At 42.4% G+C, this 22,883-nt stretch overlaps 1 protein-coding gene and 1 long non-coding RNA gene across 2 annotated transcripts in view; one reads left to right on the top strand and one right to left on the bottom strand.

Moving 5' to 3' along the window:
• vwc2l (von Willebrand factor C domain containing 2 like) overlaps positions 1-13,157 on the bottom strand; it is a 29,750-nt gene extending 16,593 nt beyond the window's left edge. The window contains exons 1-2 of the mRNA XM_015966704.3: positions 12,348-13,157; positions 11,196-11,728 (exon numbers count right to left, since the gene is read on the bottom strand). Coding sequence (XP_015822190.1) covers positions 11,196-11,603 — 408 coding nt within the window. The 5' untranslated portion in view covers positions 11,604-11,728; positions 12,348-13,157. The remainder of the gene's footprint in view (positions 1-11,195; positions 11,729-12,347) is intronic.
• A 5,909-nt stretch (positions 13,158-19,066) lies between these two features.
• LOC129164966 (uncharacterized) lies at positions 19,067-21,170 on the top strand. The gene is made up of 3 exons (XR_011516297.1): positions 19,067-20,159; positions 20,474-20,942; positions 21,003-21,170. It is a non-coding gene; the product is annotated as an uncharacterized lncRNA (long non-coding RNA).
• The last annotated feature ends 1,713 nt before the right edge of the window (positions 21,171-22,883 follow it).

The raw sequence follows: 22,883 nt of genomic DNA on the forward strand, positions 1-22,883 counted from the left end.
TGCTAGCAACTTCTGTAAGGTTGTTTACAACAATGGTATTTTCTCTTTCAACCAGTAGGACAAGAAACCTAATAAGTGTTCTCCTGTAAGATTGTAGGAACGAGAAGCAGGATTATCCTGCCATGTGAAACAGGCCTTAGTCCCTGATTGCAGCCTGAAGCCACAGATGCTCCTGCAACCATACTGGACCAACTGAACAATTTTTATTAGAAATCTTCCCAGTGAGTTTAGTGGCATTATTTACTGAAAGCAGAACAGTTTAAATGACAGAAAATCTACTCAAAGTAAATACCCTAGAGTGTGGAAGTTCATACTTGAAAATGTATCATGGACTTATTTTTCAGCTTGCTGATGCACATGATATACCTTTTATATTGGATTCACTGAAAGACGGGTTGACATTCCACTGCTGTCAGCAGCTTTCTGCTGAATGAATGCCCAGTTCTACTTGGATGATAATGACTGCATACTCTATTTACATAGTGCTTGACTGACCTACTGCATAGTCGGGTTTTCAAAATGCAGAAACAAGCGCAAAATATATTCAGAAAAGTCTGAACTTGCCAGAACCCCCAAATAAATCCTTATTTGTACTTTTTCTGAAACACTGTCAATCTGCACTTTGTTTCCATGCACCCTATATGAATATAAATATATATATATTTGCACAATGGCACCCAGTCATTACAAAGGAATGAAAACGAAGCCAAAATCAAAAGTTTCCAGTTGGCTTTTTACTAAACAGACGTCTGCACAGCAGATATTCCTGCCCTTCAAGTTCCCTTTAACGCTGCAGGGTTCCAACGCTTTCGTGTTCTCACTGAAGAGACCCACCTCACTCAAAGTAGATGGAAATGCTGCAGACTGTTTTATGATTTTAGATAAGGGAGTATGACTTGATCATTCCAGATCTTCAGTTTCTTCCTTCCCTCTTTCCATCACACTAATTTAATCATAATAATCCATAAAACTTGCTTTCCACCTTAAAACATATGAAAATCCCCCTCTATTCCCTGCCCACCGGTTCGAGGTTAATATGGAACCAAATTGCACTATTGATGACTTGATCTTACATTTACCTGTGAAAGTGCAAGCTTGCTTCTAAAATGTAGTTTGACATGCAAACATACCAATCAATTCAGATTAAACACATGGATTTTAAACAAGCTTTTATTAAAATTAACAACACATCCCTTTAAACTGTCACTGTGCAACTTTTTCATGTTTTCAAATAATTTTCGTGAACCAGCATGTGCTAAAATGAATTTTTACAGGGTTAATGAAATGTCACCCAGAACCCCACCGCCCTCTGTGGCTGGAATACTGCACTTGCAACTTCAGAGTTAGCGGTCCGGTCCCTGTTGGACTTACATACCTGGTGCTGCAGTCTACTTCCAGCACGTTTCATCCATGTTTTTGATTGTGAACATAGCTGATTTTTTCGATTTAGTGATGAACTGCTCCTGTAGACACTAATGAAAGCTGATGAAACATTTCAACAGGTAGATTATGGCGTCAAAAAGACAAATGCAAAGCGAGGAGATAAGTTTCACTTTTGTTTTCATTAACAGAGACTAGGGGTTGCTAAAAGCAAGCAAAAAAATCCTATGTGTGGTTCTGTGTGCATAGCAGAAGCAGAAAATAATACATCCATTTTCATCCGCTTATCCGGAGTCAGGTTGCGGGGGGAGTAGCTTCAGGCGAGAGGCCCAGACTTCCCTCTCCCCAGCCACTTGGGCCAGCTCCTCTGGGGGAATCCCTTTTTTAAACCCCTGAATAGACCTTACCAGGAGGGCTCAGCAGTGTGATCCCCCTGTAGTTGGAACACACCCTGTGGTCCCCCTTTTTAAATAAGGGGACCACCACCCCAGTCTGCCAGTCCAGTGGGACTGCCCCGATGTCCATGCAATATTGCAGAGCCGCAATATTGCAGAGCCGCGTCAGCCAACACAGCCCCACAACATCCTTAAGGAACTCTGGGCGGATCTCATCCACCCCTGGAGCCTTGCCACAGAGGAGCTTTTCAACCACCTCAGGGACCTCAGCACCAGAGATTTGAGAGACCAACCCAAAGTCCCCAGACTCTGCTTCCTCACTGGAAGACGTGTCAGTGGGATTGAGGAGGTCTTCGAAGTTTTCTGCCCACCGATCCACAACGTCCTGAGTAGAGGTCAGCAGCACACCGTCCTCACTATAGATAGTGTTGGTAGAGCGGTTCCCCCCAGAATCTCCTCGAAGCTGTACAGAAGTCTTGCTCCATGGTCTCACCGAACTCCACCCATGCCCGGGTTTTTGCCTTGGTGACCACTCGAGCCACGTTCCGCTTGGACTGCCAGTACCCGTCAGCTGCCTCTGGAGTCCCACAGACCAAAAAAACCTGATAGGACTCTTTCTTCAGCTTGACAGCATCCCTAACAGTCGGTGTCCACCAGCGGGTTTGGGGGTTGCCACCACGACAGGCACAGACGATCCTGTGACCACAGCTCCGGTTGGCCACCTCAACAACGGAGGCACAGAACAGGGTCCATTCGGACTCAACGTCCCCCGCCTCCCCCGGAACATTTTGGAAGTTCTGTCGGAGGTGGGAATTGAAGCTCCTTCTGACAGGAGACTCTGCCAGACGTTCCCAGCAGACTCTCGTGATACGTTTGGGCCTGCCTGGTCTGACCGGCATCCTCCGCCACCATCTGAGCCAACTCACCACCAGGTAGTGGTCAGTTGACAGCTCCGCCCCTCTCTTCACCGGAGTGTCCAAGACATGCGGCCGCAGGTCAGACGAAACAACAACAAAGTCGATCATCGAGCTGCGGCTTAAGGTATCCTGGTGCCAAGAGCACATACGGACACCTTTATGTCTGAACATGGTGTTCATTATGGACAATCCATGACTGGCACAGAAGTCCAATAACAAAACACCACTCAAATTCAGATCAGGGGGCCGTTCCTCCCAACCACACCTCTCCAGGTCTCACTGTTGTTGCCCACGTGAGCGTTAAAGTCCCCCAGCAGAACGAGGGAGTCACCGGAAGGAGCGCTTTCCAGCACCCCCTCCAAGGTCTCCAAAAAGGGTGGATAGTCTGAACTGTAGTTTGGTGCATAAGCACAGACTACAGTCAGAACCCGTCCCCCCACACGTAGGCGGAAGGAGGCTACCCTCTCATTCACTGGGGTAAACCCCAACGTACAGGCACCAAGATGGGGGGCAACTAGTATGCCCACCCCTGCTCGGCACCTCTCAGTGGGAGCAACTCCAGAATGGTAGAAAGTCCAACTCCTCTCAAGGAAACTGTTTCCAGAGCCAGAGCCATGCGTTGAGGTGAGTCCGACTATATGTAGTCGGAACCTCTCAACCTCACACACCAACTCAGGCTCCTTCCCCACCAGAGAGGTGACATTCCATGTGCCAAGAGCCAGCTTCTGTAGCCGAGGATCAGACCGCCAAGGTCCCTGCCCTCGACTGCCACCCGTCACACACTGCACCCGACCCCTTTGGCCCCTCCCACGAGTGGTGAGCCCATGGGAAGGGGGACCCACGTTTCCTCTTCAGGCTGTGCCCGGCCGGGCTCCATGGGTGAAAGCCCGGCCACCAGGCGCGCATGGGGCCACGTAACTAGTTAGCATGCCGGAGTCTCGTTCGTTATCGGAATTAACCAGACAAATCGCTCCACCAACTAAGAACGGCCAGGCACCACCACCCACAGAATCGAGAAAGAGCTATCAATCTGTCAATCCTTTCCGTGTCCGGATACAATACAATAAATAAATAAATATTTTTCTGTTTCAAATGTATCCATGGGTATTTCTGTTGACTTAATTATAGAAACAAAGTAAAAACACAATTTAGTGTGCCTTTTCTTATTTCTTTAATTAAGGATTCATAGATCTATTTATTGCAAATCTTAAATCCCTTTCATTTAAAATGATAAATAGCATCAATGAGACTGGTGGCAATCAGCAGGATTTCAAATGTGTCCTTCAGTAAAGACACAGTTATATGTATCTAAATTTGTATCATTTTTTACTTGTTAATTAAATAACTCATCAGTTAATTATTTTTAGTGCGTATATGATGGCTCCCAGTAGAAATATAACAATGCTAACAGAAGAGAACCCAGTAACGAGTCCCATTTCTCATCGTGCTGAAGAAGGCGACTAAGAAATGCCCCGTGAGGAATAAGATTAATTCAAACATTTGAATTTAAAAGTAAGATAACAATCTCTGTGTACTGGTGTAAAAAATAATAGATGTTTGGTTGATATTTTTTCTTTTTGTTTTAGCAACATTAAATGTTAAATTAACTTGTGCAAAGGAAGAAACGAGATGTTCTGCTGGAGTTTGGTGTCGGATCAAAAAGAGGTGTGATCCATTTACGCTGGTGAACCTTTTCTATGTCATTCAGGTTTAAACCAAGTAAGTAAGTAAACTTTATTTATATAGCACTTATCACAGACATAGAATCACAAAGTGCTTCACATAGATCAAAACAAAATAAAACACAAAATCTTAATGATCTCAAAGCAGATGAACAATTACAAATTTGAGTTAAAAATGAGGTAATAAAAGAATTATGTGAAGGCAGCTTTAAGTAAACGGGTCCTCAGCTGTTTTTTAAGTGTCCAGACTGTCAATCTTACATAAGGATAAAGGAAGACCATTCCATTGACATTGATTGGTCAAAAACAACACCCAAATTCCTCATCTTGTCAGAGACTAACTGATGTTGGTTGAACCTACTAGGATTCTTTAAGCACTTGTTTTTATTCTAGTTAAAATATATTTTCTCCTTTTGTGTTTTTAAATGTCCTTTCTATTTTGTTTCATCTCATCTCTGGTCTGCAGCACAACTGCTTCTCTTTGGCTCCTTCTGTTTACATCCAGGTTTTCTTTTGGCCTGTTCTATGCTCTACTTTTGCAGTTTTTAGTATCCTGGATTTATTTCCTCCATTTTCACATTAATCTTAGATATTTTTGCACACCTGCATCTGGCTTCCTCCTTTATGTATGTGACAACTGTTTACTCATTTGAATCAGTGTAAAGATAACTGACCACCTGAAACATTTTCATCTCCTCCTATTAAAATGAACATTTGAAAAGCCTGGCATAATAAACGATTATCTATAGTGGATGCAGGTGAAACTATAAGCTACTTGCATGAGTGACTTACGGTGTGCTATTTTTAGACCTATTTTAGACAGAAGTTTGGACTTGAAACAGATGTATCAACAGGGGATGCGTTCCACTTTTCTAACCTGTCATCAATGGAACATGTGCAAAAGCAGCAATTGGTGTCACGGTCAGACCTAGTCTGCGATGGACTGGCTCTCTGTCCAGGGTGTACCCCGCCTGATTGCCCATTGACCAGCCTGAATGGTTTCATTGAAAAATACAACTTACTCAATAATAGTCAATATAGATTTAGACAAAATAGATGAACTGCTCTTGCACTGATAGCTCTCATAGAAGAGGTAACCGAAAAAATGGATCGTAAAATGTATTCTAATGGCATATTTATAGACCTCCAAAATGCCTTTGATACAGTAGACCATGAAATACTTTAAAATAAATTACAACAAAATGGGATTAGGGGGATTGCATATAACTGGGTGAAATCTTACTTAACTGACAGACAGCAATACGTACAGATAAATGATCACAGGTCAAGACTCAGAAATACAAATTGTGGAGTCCCTCAAGGTTCAGTCTTAGGACCAATACTGTTTCTTCTATATATAAATGATATATGCAGGGTATCATCAAAACTCAAAATCATCTTATTTGCTGATGACACTGCAATATTATGTTCAGGTAAAGATCTACAGTTACTTGTGACAGAGATGACAGCAGAATTGGAAAGACTGGTTTAACAAAAACAAATTATCTTTAAATATATCAAAAACAAAAATGATGCTGTTTGGTGAACAAATTAAAGACATTAAAATAAGAATCAAATTGGACAACAATGAAATAGAAAAGGTAAATGAGTATCGATTTCTGGGAGTGATACTTACAATATCACCTGGAGATCTCATATAAATAGCCCCCCCCCCCACACACACACACATACACAAACTATTGCAAGCGCCTTAACTAGAGCTCAGTCAGTTTGTGTAATTTCATCCAACGGTTTACGTAAAAACTAACACTTTTATATACGTATACGTTTATATACCCTGGCAACAAAGCTCTGCCTGATCAACACTATAAATGATAAATGATCCGCACTCGTATAGAGCCTCTCAGAGTAAGGACTCCAAAGCGCTTTACACTACAGTGTATCATTCATCCATTCACACACTGATGGTGATGAGCTACGATGTAGCCACAGCTGCCCTGGGGTGCACTGACAGAGGCGCCCCACTATTTAATTCAGTCATTTGTTATTCTCCCAATCAATTACTAACCAAAACATCATGCTTTATGCAAAACATTAAATGATTTTCAGCATACCAATCTTTACAGAAAACACAAAAGCCCTAAAAAACGGCACATAAAATATATTTAAAAAACAATATTCACTTATCACTTAGAGCAGTAGTTCCCAAACTTTTCAGCCTGACCAACAGATGTTCCTTCGTATTTTTACGATATTTAGAAATTTTCATTATATTTGGAAAGGTTTTATTTATATATAAATAAATAAATATCTTTTTAAATTTTATATTTTATTTTTTTATGATTATGTGGCACACTTTGACTTCCATATATAACGCATCGGCATCTGCCTCTTTTTACGGCTTTTTTTTTACATTGTCGCTACGTCTGTCACGTTAGTGGCATTTTTACCATCGTTTCTACATCCATCACGTCCCAGAGAAGGTTAAACAAACATCAAACCCAACGTTTGGAGCTTGTAAACTCCACACACCTCTCTGCAGCACCAGCTGTCTGAAGCTGAATCAGCGTCAATCTTCCCGGCTGGATGAGTGAATTTCTTCATCAGATATTCTGCTTCATAATCAGAGTCAGTCATTACCAGACGAAGTGATCAGTCAACAAAGACCAGACCTGCTGGCAATTATGCATTTTATCTAATATTTGCGCTCTTCATTCTGCACACATCTTCTCCTCTCCCCAACTGGGAGCCTCTCGGCGGGAGGCGTTTTTCAAACTCTAAAAACTCTAAAAACTTTGCTCAGCCTGAAGGTTCCAGATCTCCACTATTTTCTGGAGTAAAGTAGTAACTTCATGAGGGATCATATTTGTAGATGAGACTTGTTAAAGTCAGCAGTGAGGCATTGGCGCTTTTAACGAGTAAGTCCCAACACTGACAACAACGTACTGAAACTAGAACCAACACCCATAAACAGATCGGTCCCGCCTACTTACACTGTTGGTCTTTTTTAAATACGCAGTGATCGTTGCCTTTTTTGCTTCATCCTGCATCCTAGCAGCAACCACTTTGGCGCCCCTGGAGTCGGTGTTTGTTTACGTCATGCTGCATTCAGTGTAATTGGAAAAAGGAGCTTCAAGCGCTTAACCTCCAATTTTGTTTTCTTTCTGGCCTTAGTTGGGGGTGATGGATCGGGGTCGATCTGAATCGGGGGGGGGTGGGGGGGGCAGATCCCCCCCCATCCCCTACCCTATCTGCGAGCCTGGTCACACACACAAACATCCACCCATGTATCCTGCATCTGCTTCCAAACCAGTCGGATACCTGTATGGAGAATGTTTGTGCCTAATTAAAGAAGAACTCAAAGACATCTTTGGAGCTGGACATTCGCTAATTATTTCCCACTCTCCTGAACATATAACCACTGTCCTGACCCGACGCCCTGCAGTGATTGCAAATCTTAAGCAGCCTGCTATAATCTATTACAATACAGCTAGCATCCAAAATGTTTTTGTTAGGAGAATGGCCTGTAAGTGAAGTTAACCTGCTTCCTTCTGGGAGATGCTACAGATCTTTCAGATAAAAAATAATAATAAAAATGTAATAGTAATAGTAATAGTACTAATTGCATTTAATAAAAACAAACTATAGTATGGTAAAAAAGTAGAATAATTTTTTTTGCATTAAACCATGAATTCTGCACAATGAGCAACACATTCTCCATTAAAATCTCATTAAGTTATTTGAATCTCATGCAAAAATTCTGTGCAAATGATTTTCTACAAAATGACAAAAAAGAAGAAATTTTGTGTTTTCTATTAATCTATGATATAAATCGATTCATTCTCTTTGGTCACACTGAGCTTGTGGCTAATTCCAGCAGTCATAAAACATGAGGCGGGGGACACAGGTTTAACGCGATGAAGGAACCATTTCTCCCCTCTAACAGCTGTCCTTGTGACACAGTGCCAGTGTGCATGAACAGCCACGGTCATGCATTCACTTCTAATGTTTACATTCCAGCAAGAAGACAGAAGAAAGAAGAACACTTTTCTTTTAATTAATCAAAGAACTCTGTTTTAATAAAGCTAATCAAAACAACTGTTAGTCAATAATAACCATGTGACCGATCTGTGAAATCACAATGCTATGATTTAATGAGTGTCGCAGTGGTTAGAGCTGTTGCCTTGCAGGAAGAAGGTCCTGGGTTCGCTTCCCGGCCTGGGATCTTTCTGCATGGAGTTTGCATGTTCTCCCTGTGCATGCGTGGGTTCTCTCCGGGTACTCCGGCTTCCTCCCACAGCCCGCAAAAAACATGACTGTTAGGTTAATTGGTCTGTCTAAATTGTCCTTAGGTGTGAGTGTGTGTGTGTGTGATTGTCCTGTGTGTCTCTGTGTTGCCCTGCGATGGACTGGCTCTCTGTCCAGGGTGTACCCCGCCTGATTGCCCGTTGACCGCTGGAGATAGGCACCAGCCTGATCTAACACGGGAGTCCCTGACGGGTAATGTAGAACGGCAAGATAGCGTCTCATGTCTTTTCTGACTACGATTCAAACGTTGATCAGTTAGGAGCAAAACAACATCTCCCACTCAGACTCGCTTCTCCAGAACGGAGATTCTGAACTGACATCACACCAACACACACTCCACCTCATTACATTCCATTTGCATCCATCAGTAGAGAGTTAGTCCTGTTAATTGTTTAAAAATAATTTAGATAATAAAATTTTCTTAAACGTTCCAAGGTCTCTCTCTCTTCTCTTGTCTCTCAGTCCATGCAAAGTGTTTAATTTAAATTTCCCTGTAATAAAAAAGACCACTCTTCTGATTTAAGAACAGCCCAGTGTCCAGAGATGGGACCCATGCCACAGGTATGGATCATTAATATCTCTGGTCATTAATTAAATTATAATACCCTTCATTTCCATTACACAGGTCACCAGTCCATTACAAAGACAAATGTAGACAAATATTTTCAGTGGCCTATTGGTAGAGTCTTAGCCCTGGGGCTGGGAGATAGGGGTTCTAAACTGGTACTACCCAGTGCCTCCCTACTCGACACTAAGGAGTTGGATTGGGGGGTTAAACCGCCAAATAGTTCCTGAGCATGGCCACAGCCCCAGCTCACCGCTCCCCATGGGGATGGGTCAAATGCGGAGATGTAATTTCACCAGTGTATGATGACTGATGGGACTTTAACTTTAAACAACAGTACTCACTCAGACCTAGGGACAATTTCAAGGCTTCCATCAGCCTGACATGCATGTTTTTCTTTTCTTTGGGAGGAAACTGGAGTACCTGGAGAAAACACATGCACTCATTGGGCAACATGCTACCCTCATGCAGAAAAGTCATAGGATTAAAACCTACAACATTCGTGATGTGAAGAAACCGTGTTACCCGCTGTTCCACCCTGCAACCCAATTTCCAAATAGTAAAACCCCCAAATAATTGGGATAAAATAAAAACGGATGAAAAATCCCTTCACACATTAATTTGCAGTTGCTTCTTTATCATACGAAAACTGGTTCTGAGCACAAATGTCAACAGGCTGTTAGAAAAGTGGTGCTGAACTATTTTCCTAATGAGAATAAATTAAAACACAAATGTTTTATTTACGTAGATCTTAATCTCTTCATTAACAAACAGATTAAATGAAGAAAAATATATCCAAAGTAATTTTTATACAAATTTATATACATTTGTAAAACGTTTGTGGCCATTTTGGACAGAAATAGCAATTTTTACCCCATTTTGGCCATTTGTAGGGTCCACATTTGGTTGAACCACTTGTGTTTGTGTGCAGATCTGTAAACTGAATTTTGGTATAATGCCACTTTAATGTAGCTTCATTCAAAGTTGATCTGCTTCAGATGAATTGGAAGCACTTGACTTAAAAAGGGACAGATATTGAGATGGTTGCAGAAAACTGGTGACTCAAAATGCCATTTTCTACTGGAAAATAACAGTTGCTGAGGGACTTTGTTATAGTTTGCAAATGAAATGCTTATCTAAATAAACACGGTGCAAAAAATATTTATCTGTAGAATAATGCTTCAGAAATTAAAAAGAAAAGGTAATTTATTGGTCACACCATCGTATTTGATGAACTATTTAATTAGATCAAGAGAAACAACTAAAATGTAAAAATTAAATAGATGAATCTGTTATTTTTATTCAGATTGTAATTGTGTCATACAAATCTTGTATGCAGAGTATGTGTGTAGTAAGTAATGAATGCTCTCTCTGGTCCCTGATTTATTTGCACAGGCATTAATAAAATCCATGATCGAACCATATAGAGGCCCTTGTTTTAACCATGTTGTGTCATTTCTTATTTCAATCAGTTCCAGCCACAGTCTGCTAGTGCCAAATTCAGAGTAGGAGGTCTCCTCGTGGGCAGCAACAGTTTAAACACAGAATGTGCTTGTCATGCTCTCATGGTGTCATTCATAATCAGATGGTGCTGAAACACACAACGACTGCTGAGACACTGGTCTGATGGCTGGAAACCATTCAAGAAGGGCGATGACTCAGTGTCCACAAATCAGCAGAATAAAAAATAGCTTAAGCATCTGTCACCGTGGTAATGTGGAGCAAATGCTCAGCTGGGGAGGCAGGGATGGGGTGGGATGACATCACCTGATGGAGGCAGCCATCTTTGTGCCTTTGGCCAATGAACACAATTTGATGATTAAAATGTAGAGCTTTGCAGATGATTGATGGCACTAAGTTGGAAAATAATTTTAAATGTAGTTTTTATAAGTTTGTTATGGTTAGGGCATGTTTTGCAAAGCATTTGAGCAACATCCATGTATGCTAAAACAAATACATCCCATCTGAATAATAAAAATAGTATTACCTTGAATTCTTCCAGTATTTTATAGGTTTTCCCTCTGTACTCGCAAAAGTTCCTGACCTCTTTGCATTCGGGACAGCATCCGTTGTGTTCCACTTTGGTGCACTTGGGATGCAGTTTCGGGCACTCGGGCTGGTCGCACACCGGCCCGTCCTCCGTGCACTCGCACGGGCAGTTAGAGTGTCCCGGATAGAAGCGCTCCCCCAGTTTGTACACAAACCCGCTATCGTCCACGCACCCTTTGCCCCGGTAGTCATCAAAGATGATGTTATCAACGGCGGTCCGCTCGGCCTCGTCCGCGGTGTAATCCTGCGGGTTGTCCACCGCGGCCGGCGACGCGACGCTCAGGGACAGGAGGAGGACGGAGGCGGCCCACAGGCGAGCGCGCATCCTTCCTCGTGGCGTTGACATCCACACTCAACCCAAGTGCATGAATGACATTTCTACGCTCCTGGTATCTGCTCCGAATCCGTCCAGCTCTTCAATAGCAGCACCACCTTTATCATCACCACCGTCATCATGTCTAGGTAGATGGGCTGCGGAGGAAGAATAATAAATAAATACACCAAAGAGGATGATTCCACTGCAGCTGTTTAGCACCAATCCGACTTTTGTTTGCCCCCCAACAAGTTCTATGCAATCAAATATTTTTTCTTTCCTTTGCAGCTCATCAACAGGTTTATGTTACATAACGTGCATGCAATAGGCATGGCTTATATAATATGCATAGTGCAACATCTCGTGCATGATCGCAGAAAGGACGGAGATTTGTGTTTATTAAGTGGGTGGGGTGCATTTTCTTTTCCGCATTCATCAAAGGCCGAAACAATAAAAGAAGAAGAAGAAACTTTGTGTGAGGGTCCAGAGACAACAGGTAGCTTTGGTTGATGCCTTATTCCACTGGATGGGGTAATCCCACCAGTTTGGGTTGCGCTGCGTAAACGCGCTGTGCAACAGTGAATCAGTCGTGTATGCAAACGTTCAGGGGCAATGACCAAATGCACCCCCACCCCGTTTGCAGGGGGAACACAGTAACACCATCACAACTGCATGCAACTAACAGAAATGCCGCTGATGAGTTTAAACGTGTATGATGGAGATGTGTGCCTTTTCAGATTTACATTTGTGGAAAAAAGAGAGATAAGGCGAACTCACCGCAGGGAAAATGTTTGATATCTTCTTAAAGTCAACACATTGAGCATAAAAAGAGCCGGAACAAATCAGATAGTCGCCTTATTGGAAACTTCCCTCCATCCACGCGGTAAATTCTCCACGAGACCGTGTTTTCCTCCCCGCCTCCTCCGGGTTTATGGGCTTAAAAGCAATGAACGAAGAGCCGTTCGCGCTGCTCTTCCCAGCGCAAAAGGAAAAGACATCCACGGAAAAAGTAGGTCTTCTTTGTGATCATCCTCATCCGACTTACCTTTTTATTTCCTGCAACAACATTGCAGTTCTCCTTCAACAAAATGCGACACAAGCAGGCGGATGGATAAGAAAACTACTAGAAAAATCCCTTCGGTAGCATTCCCTGAGAATCCAGAGTCAGTTTAGTATTTCCAGATGATGCAGGTCAGTGTTTGAAAGCGAGAGTCGGTCTTGTTGCACATCCAGATGCTTTCAATAAGAATCCACCAGGGTGGGAGTCAAACATAAAAAATAAAAAAGATGAACCCAACTGCGACTGGAGCCAGGCATCACTGGATTCTGCAGCCGAGGTCCATCGCCAGTAGGCGAGACTGAAGACGGAGCGCGCTCTGACTTTAAGCACCTTGGAGAGCGACCGTCTCCTGCGTCCTGCACTAGGCAGAACGGAGCGTCGCTCACCCCTCCTCCCTCCCTTCTGCTCCGTCACCCACGGTCATAGCTCTCACCACAACCAGCCGTTCTTCTGGAGCTTTTTCTTTATTTTTTTCTACAAAAACAAGTCAAGCATAAACTGATTCTGGCGCACACCCATCTTAATATCAGCTGGTGATGTCTCCGTGTGCGCGTGCGTGTGCGCCAGTGGCTTTTACACACGACCTGCATCTTGTTCCTGTGACTCACTCCTGATTGTAAAGCACATTTTACAGAGAGCATATCTGTATTTCGTCGTGCACGACACGGGGGGAATCAGACCTTTCTGCCCCCCTGAAGCAACAGAAAGCCTACACCATGTTTATTTATTTATTTATTTATTTATTTAATTGCAGCTCTGTTTTACAGATGGTAGCCCACAGGGGCCACTGCCTAACTACATTCCGCCTAAGCACATGACTGAGTGAAACCCAGAGGAGCATCACTTAATTAGAGATTCCAGTGAGAAATTATGAATATTTAACAACTGGATCCTCCTAATTCATGATGCATCAACCTGCTGAACAAAAATACGTGTGTGTGTGTGTGGGGGGGGGTGGGGGGGGGTGAGGGTGGGGCGGGCACAAAACAATAAAGCACTATTAGGGTTCAGACATAGTTGACAAAAGTTTTTTTTCTGAAGGTCAAAACAAATCAGATGTTACCTGTGGACTCTTGTTATTGGGCCCTATCTGGAACTTCAGGTAAACACAACATATTTTATAAAATTTTATAAAAACCTGTGTTTATTGTAAGATGCTCAAAAACAGTCACACTCCTTTGTGTTTGCAGTGCCACAGCAAACAAAACAATGTGTATCTAAAAAAACGACTTCTACATTTGTCGTTCCTTATAATTAGCAAAGGGGAGGAAAAGATCATTTCGCCAGTGTTTTCTTAAAATAGAAAAGATCAACCATAATAGTAAACATTTGTTGAGTCCTTATGGTAAAACTGGTTAACTATGTGTAATAAAATGCAGTAGACACTTTAGCAGTGGCTGAATAACCAAATAATCAAGCTTTAGATAATAATTCTGCAGAACTAAATATATCAAGTATAAATAAAGAGTTTAATGTGTTTTGAAAATTATTTTTATTTCGCATTCATTTTCATATTTTTCCAAAAATAAATTTTTTGAAGACAAAGTTAACAAAACAGACATAAACTATTAATGTTTCGATGACAGTTTCTTCATAATAGCTTTAAAAGCAACAGAAAACATCTATTTATCAGTAAATAAACCCTTTAGTTGATCTCCTACAGTTATTCACTAGTCTGCAGAGGAAGACATGACAAACTGAAATGAAAAATACATTTAAAAAATAATTTTCCAGCTTAACATAAAAAAGATGGCTTGTTATTGGAGAGTACATCCAGGAAAACCTTTCCTTAAATATGAGTCTAGACTGCTCGCTGGTATCATTACTCATGCAGCATTCGTGTCTCATGGTTTGCCACATACAACCGCCCAAATGAAATTATCACCAAAGAGCCATGTGGTAGCCAGCTTCTCTCATCTTGTAATTATTTTTCAAAGGTGGGGAATCCAAAGGCCCGAAAAGGACTCATCATAAAGATGGTTTATGATGGCAATGATTAGACTAAATAGCAACGTCTGAGTGCAGCACTAAGCCATCCAGTCATTGAGACGGTGCAGCAAGGGCCATTGACAGGGATTATGTGGGGTTAGTTATCTAATACGTAGGCTGGTCTTTGAAATGTAGCTTTGTCAAACTCCATGGGCAAAGAAGAGAAGAGATGGTGACAGTTAGAAGAAACATGTTTAAATGACCTGATTTGCTGCTCGTATATGTAAGGACATATCTCTTGCAGACTAGTCTTGTGCAGAGGAGGAGAAAAAAACAGTCATTTCATTCTGTTACATACAGGTCGACTTTATTTACCCATTAGGGTTCTATATGGTGTTTGCATCCTGCTGTGTTTCCCCATCCATTTTCATCAATCTACATTTGACTTCATTAAGTTTTGGGCTGCACATTCCCACCTGCTACGCTCTACTTTTATTTGTACAATTTGAAACTTTTTCTTAATTTGAGGACATATTATGAAACGATTCAGTGACATAAAAAATAAATTGCAACGACATGGATTTACCACTTTCTGTTGCCCTGTGACAACAATTTAGGGATAATTATTTTTATTATTTATTAATTTTTAACCCAAAATCTCCCCTTCTAACAGTCTTGAGGATACACCCAATTACTGTGACACCTGTAAAGGTAATCTTACCATGTGTGGTGTGTTAAGAGTGCTCTAGTCTTCTTTTGTTCATTCATTTCTATGTAATCCTTCCAATTCAATTCAATTCAAGTTTATTTATATAGCGCCAAATCACGACAAGAGTCGTCTTAAGGCACTTCACATAGTAATTACCATTGATTTAATTCTTTTTTAAATACAGTGTAGTAGAAGATTTTTTATCGTTTTTTGTGGATAAGTTTCGGCTAACACTGAAGCCTTCCTCATTCATAAATGATTTTATTGAATATATAATTATTTTGGTGGAAAAACAGCTGAGTCACTTAACTGGTGCTAAAACACCCAACGGGAATCTGACATTGTAGAATGGATTTCATGTTTTTTGTAATCACAAAATTTACCATTCTCATTTTTATGATGTTTTAAAAAAAATTTATTAATAAAAATTATTTTATTATATTTTTGTCCTTGTGAAGCGCCTCGTGATTTTGCTTGAGATGCGCTAGATTAAATATTGTTTCTTCTTATTATTAAGGATTGGTCAGAGCGTGCTCTCTGGAGTGAATGTGTTTTCGTGAGCGCGCTGAAAGGAGATCCTGGAGCTGTGCTGTGATTTTGAACTCTTTGTGGAGCGAAAAACAAACCACACACATCTGGTACCAGTCCATATTCTATTTTACAACTACAAGAACCCTCCAGAACCTCCTCTGCTCTGCTAATCACACACACCGCGTTGTCAAGGTAACCAGGCAAAATTACAGCTCCATCAACATTTCAAATAAACTAACTTCAACCAGAACAACATCTTAAATTTAAATGACAACTCGTTACTCTACGATTGATCAGTATTTAAGTTTTTTTATTTATTCCTGACAGGAACCTCTCCTCTGTCCCAACTGCATTTATAACCTCTGCAACTTGTTTGGTTATTTTTCACCCCTGCAGCTTGTGTCTCGATCTCACAACAAGATTTTCTTTTTTTTCCGGGAATGCAGAGGACGTAGCGTGACCAAAAATGGTAATTGAGGGCCTTTCTGTATGTAAACGATTGAGAATGGACAAGAGCACCTGGGTTCACACAGGTGGGATTTATCATCAGACGAGTGTGGAGGAACATGCTTACGAGAGGCCACCGTATGTTTCTTAAATCAGGATTTTGACTGTTCGTATGAACATTCTAAATTTCACTCATAGGAAAGACTTTAGGAATATTTCTGCAAACATTTGATGAATGAGGGCCCAAGATCTTTCAATATCACCATATTTTGGTCATTACCAATTCAAATCATGACACATACTGGACTTAGAAATTACCAAACAATTAAAAATCCCGCCATGTGAAGCTTTAACCAGTCATCACACTAGGATCCCTTTAACATCGTTGATAACAGCTCTGTATTCTTAGTGTTTAAAAATATCCACCCAGCACTCTTTTAAGCCTTCTTCTAAGCAAACTACGAGAAAACACACACACACACACACACACACACACACACACACACACACACACACACACACACACACACACACACACACACACACACACACACACGTCTTCCTCCCAGACACCATCGAAGACATGTTGATTTCCAACATAAAACATGCTCCATCCATTGGGCACAACACTGTGAGCCCATAAGCACAACAAGCAACCCTCACCCCCACCTCCCATCCCTTCCTTTTCTATTCAAAGAACTTAGCGGCTGACCTGGTTTCAAAGAAAAAGAACACTTATGGTTTGTGAAGCCTTTGAAGCAACAGAGCCAGCACAAGTATATATATCATTTATATTTATCATTTATTCAATCTGACATTGCACTGGAGTAAACGTTGGATCCTAATGTGTGATGTGGTGTCTGAGACAGCCGGCCAGCCACTCCAGCACGTTATGGTCCATTAGGCCTTCACTCTGGCTCACACAAAATATGGAGCGCCTAATACAAAACATCAACGACACTCAGAAATGTACTAAGGCAACGGCTTTTACTAGCATACACCGCCGGGTGAGGGGTGGGGATTGTTGCTTGAACATTTTTTTCTGATGATTCTTTTTTTCCTTTCCTATAACAAAGATGTTTATACCCTGGTTCTATTGAACGTGAGGAAAACAAGTGCCAGCCAACAGGACTTGGTTCCAAGTCAATCAGCTAATGGAAAGAGAGCTCTTTACTCCCCCCACCACACCACACCCCACCCCACCTCCACCTCACCTCCCGCCTTCCACCACCTCAGTTTTCCTGCAGCAACACATGCACTACACTCAGAGTCGGTACCAAATGATATAATGGTTTTAGCCATTAGGGCTCCACTTTTATACCCTGCTAATGGGTCTTGGGCTTTATATTTGGTTTCAGTCATTCAAACTAACTTATTAAACAGGAAGGCAGTGTCACACCCTGCCAGGAGCCCAGCTCTTTGTTTCCTGTTTTACTTTGACATCCTCCTCTCTCCTCTGTGTCACTTCCTGTCCTTCGTTAACCAGATTCATCCCAGCTGTGTTCACTTGTATTTAATCTCTCTCTGTTATCTTTTTCAGTTGCCAGTTCGTTGTTGTCTTCTAGCTCTTTGTTCCAGCTGTGATTAGTGTTTGCTCTCAGTATTTTTGACTTAGTTTTGGTGCATCCGTTTCTGCTCTTTTTGCCAGCTAACTTGGGTTTGCTTGTTTGAATATTTACCTGATTTTTGACCTCTGTCTTAATAAAGGACATTTGCCTTTTAACTCCTGGTTCTCAAGCCTTGCTTTTGGGTCCAGTTCCCTATACCTGACAGCACGAACTGGCCAACATGGACCCAGCAGGCTCGGAAACAGTACTTAGCACTTTGGGTGCTCAAGGCAGGAGGCTGCAACAGCAGGAGGAACATCTTGCTGATCTCGACCAGCGAATCCAACAGATGTCAGCTGGACAGGAACAGTTTATGGCATCCGTAGGTGAACAACTGGGAATTCTCATCAGCCAGATACAGCATCTGCGGTGCAACTCGGAGCCTCCGCCCAGAGATGATCATCCTGTTAACACGGACTCTGCTCCTGCCGCTGGCGCTTCTGCTGCCCAGCTGAATCCCGAGGGCACGCCTGCTCCGCCACTTCCTTCATCTTCATCGGCTCCACAGGCGCAGCTCGCTCGACCAGATAAGTTCTCTGGAGATTCTGGTAACTGGCTTTTTTGACTCAGTGCTCAATTCACTTTGAACTCTTACCTAATTCCTACCCTACTGATAAAGTGAAGATGGCTTTTATCATCTCACACTTGTCGGGGAGAGCGGAGGCTTGGGCAACGAGTGAATGGGGACGCCAGACCCACGCATGTGACTCTTTAGCCCTCTTCTCACACAGCTTAAAGCAGATATTTCATCATACTCGACCCGGTCGTGAGGCCGCCCGGGCTCTTTACAGATTACAGCAGGGAAGGAGAAGGGCTGCTGATTATGCCATCGAGCTCTGCGATGGACTGGCTCTCTGTCCAGGGTGTACCCCGCCTGATTGCCCGTTAACCACTGGAGAAAGGCACCAGCCCCCCCACCCCCCCACCCCACCCCACCCCCCCACCCCCGTCCGAGACCCTATGTGGACAAAGCGGGTTCAGAAAATGGATGAATGGATGGATGGATTATGCCAATGAGTTCCGGACCCTTTCTGCGAGTAGTGACTGGAACCAGCCAGCCCTATGCAACGCCTTTTTTGGAAGGATTAAATAATTATTTAAAGGACTGTTTGGCTCCACTTGATCTCCCTACAGATCTAGACGACCTCATTGCTCTTGTCATTAAAGAGCAAGTAACATCTAAATTAACTTTTTTTTGCTGATGAACTGTATAAATGAGTGTCTAATAGTGTTTTAAATGTGTGCATTCTTTATTTTAGCATTTTGGTGCATTTTCTTTAAAAATTTAAAATTCCTTCTAAAAACCACAGTAATGCGCCACCTTCAGCTGAAAACATAGAATTTGAGTCATTTTGAATAAATTTTAGCCAATGGCTAAAGAGTAAAGTACTACGTAAACCAGTAGAGTACTACGTAGCAGCTCCGTGCCAAAGTTATAAAAGCAACGAGCGTCTCCGCCACGCCCTGTGGCGAGTGGGAGTTGGATTTGCAAGCGAGTGTTGGAGGTCAGCGGTAGTTCAGCATTAGCATATAGCATTAGCATATCCTAGTCTTAGCATATCTTTTAGTGTTATAAATACTTATTTAGTGTTAGATTTGGCTGTTGGATATTGTAGTTTAGTTAGTGTTTGGCTGTTAGTGTAATTGGGAAAGTAGTTCGGGTTTAGTGCTCCATATCGTCTTAGTATTGGTGAGTAGGTGTAGTGTAGTATGCTTGTGGTGACTCTGTGGGCATTTTCCCGCGATTCTGCACGTCTCCGTTTGAAGAGGGAGGCTGCCCACCGTGGCTCTTCCGCGATTTAGATGCAGCCCACCGACTCTGCTCCCCCACCACGGCGGGCTCCAGTCTGAGGTGAGTAAGCTAAATAAACATTTTAACATCTTCTAAAGACGATTCCCTACCTAAATGCAAAGTCTGAGAGACGTGGTTCACTTCCTTTAGCTAGTCAGTCGGTAATTCTGCAACAGTGGCTCTAACTAACGCTGCACTAGTTGACAGACAGCATTACAGTGTGAAATTCAGCCTGTGAACAGGTTCTGTGAGGAATTCTGTTCAGGAGGTCGCATTTCAGGCTCTCCACATCATATGTGACTGACTTTTACATTATAATGATCACACACTAGGAATGTTATAAAGCGCCTATATAGGACAGTTTCTTTTGTATATTATCTGACTTTATAAACTCCAAACAACAATGTGCTTTTTTTTTTTCAGGCTAAATCTACCCAAGACACTGGCTGTCAGACTGATTTAGCTGCAAGAATGCACTTGTCCAGGCAGACGTGAAGCCTTACCTGTAGCAAAGGTGAATTATTTTTAATAATATTCTATGTAAACATTTTATTATTACCTTTGCCTCTGTCAGTGCGCCCCAGGGCAGCTGTGGCTACATTGTAGCTCATCCCCACCAGTGTGTGAATGTGTGTGTGAATGGGTGAATGACTGGTTGTGTTGTAAAGCGCCTTGGGGGGTTTCAGGACTCTAGAAGGCGCTATATCAAATACAGGCCATTTACCATTTACCATTTATAGTTTTAATTTGTTTTACAGATTATTGTTACACGTGATTTTATGCTCTTTTAAACATTTATAAATGTGCTGCTTCTTTGTTTTTACATAGCCAGCCAGAATGGAGTTCACAGCCGCAGTGTGTCTGGTGACCCACGGGGACCATGATGAAAATTCATCTTCCAGAAGGTCCCAGAGCAGCGGCCACACCCCCTGAAAAGACCAAGATGTGAGGTGTCTGCTGTTGATTCCAGCTTCCACCTCAATGACAGTGCAAGCTCAGTGAACTGTTCAAGGTAAAAAAAAATTAAAACATTTCAGAATTTTTAAGATATTAACAATTAAATAAGTATGTGATTACATCATGACATCATGACGGAGGCTACTGATTCTGCCCCCGGGACACTTGGTGGTGACGTGTGAGCTGCTTCACCTGGAAAACAACTTTTACATTAAATATTTTGTTTTTGCTATCAAAAGTAAATTAACTAATAACCTGCATTATTGCAGGACACTCAGCAAAATATGGACTCTACACCATGAGGCAGGCACACGTTAATAACTCTATAAGAGCACATAAGGTGAGCAACACCACATATTGTACACTGTCCTGAATTTGTTTTCTTTCTGCATCTCATTAGCCTGGCTGATCACCTGATAACTCCTGTCATCTGGTTATGACAGCATGAGGATGTCCTCACACACCTGTAACCTATCAGCTCATCTGGCAGAATAGAGAGAGAAGAGACAACACCACATCTCCTGTTCCTGGAAAGCCTTCAGCCATCCTTCGATGACTGAGAACCTCCATCAGCTCTGTGTCCTGTCTGCCTACTATTATTATAATAAATATTGTGTTTGACAAGTTTTTTGTGCTGCCAAATATCTCATATAGATTCCAGTTTTGATATTTTAATGGGTATTTATAAATTACATTAATTGAATTATCACAGTGCATGTTTAACTTGCTCTATTGTGATGAATTAAACTAGCACCTCACTGTTAAAAGCTCGTTTTAATTTCAAGCATGTTTAAGTATTTATGGACATGAACAAAAACAGGAAATATATAATATATAAAATTAGATTTATTTAATTAATATAACAAATAAGGGGGAAAGAGTCATTGAAAGGCACATTCTTCTGGAAGTTCCTGATCCTGACGACACCAGCAGAGGAGACCACCTGCAGACACCAGAGGACCTAGAACCAAGAGAGCAGCTGTTATCGGTAAATAAATAAACCAGGGCAGTTTTAGTGAGCTGAACACATTACAGAATAATTTTCTCATGGGGCATTTTCATAACTTTATGCAGCAGACTGTAACTTGAGCCCAAAGCTACCGGAGAGCTGCTATCCAGCATGTTTCAGTGGATTTTCCTGCTTTAACAGGTTAGATTAACTGTTAAGCAGCTCAGCTATTTGTTGCTGATTAAAACCAGGTGTGCTGAAGCAGATAAACCTCTAAAACATGCTGAATACTAGCTCTGGGGGCCGTGGAGACGAACCCTGCAGCTAATCCAATGCTATGGCTAACGGCTACTTGCGTTCAGAGGTGGTTCTGGGAGTTACAGGCAACTCACAAGCTCACAACAATAAGGCTCAGGTCTGCTTGTCTCCTCCAAATAGACTTGGTCCCTTTCTTCTCGAGTGTCTGGGTAAGGAGGGGGAGAAACATCCTCCACTTCTAATAACTGCATAGAGTGAAGGGAGCTAGCATCTTCTAGTTAGCCGTCGTCTTCGTCACTGCCGCGGCTCCGCCCTCTCGGTCCTCCAGGCAACGCCTACTAATGTTGCATTTTTTTAAATTGATACGTGGGTGGAGAAGGACTCCGAGGCTCAATTGACCCGCTCTTTAAGTTAGACAAGAGACTCTATGACAGGAGGAGAGAGTGGGGCGGCTCCATCAATCGGCCGGTGGGTTGGAGTACTGAACCTGGGATCATCGGTTTTGGCAGTCAGCCGCCTGTCTCGACCTTCACGCCAACGCACTGTCCCACGTCATCCACTAAGACAGACGAACCCGTGGAACTCGGCCAAGCCCGTCTCTCGCCACAAGAACGACAGCGACGGTGGAGGCTGGGCCTATGCATGTACTGTGGCCAGGCCGGTGACCTTGTGGGGAACTGTCCTGTCAACAGGAGAACACTCCAGACCCAGAAGACCATGGTGAGTCGAACCACTTTTTCGTCAGTAAAACGAGTGAATCCTGTGGTTACCTTAACCAGTTCAGACAAGACTGTTAGACAAACTGTTTTAATTGATTCTGGTGCTGATGCCAACTTGATGGATACATCCCTTGCAGCATGACTGAAGCTTCAGTTACAGACTCTTGAGAAGCCCCTTCAGGCTACTACTGTGGATTATTGCCTCTTGTGTTCGGTATCGTTACAGACTCCTCCGGTGCTGCTTACCTTCCCAGATCAGCACACTGAGTCCATCGTTTTCCTGGTCTCCTCCTTCCATCCACACCCAGTGATATTGGGGTTCCCATGGCTGAAGAAACATGGTCCGGTCATCGAC

This window comes from Nothobranchius furzeri, chromosome 14 (genome assembly GCF_043380555.1).
Source record: "Nothobranchius furzeri strain GRZ-AD chromosome 14, NfurGRZ-RIMD1, whole genome shotgun sequence".
Classification (NCBI taxonomy): Eukaryota; Metazoa; Chordata; class Actinopteri; order Cyprinodontiformes; family Nothobranchiidae; genus Nothobranchius; species Nothobranchius furzeri.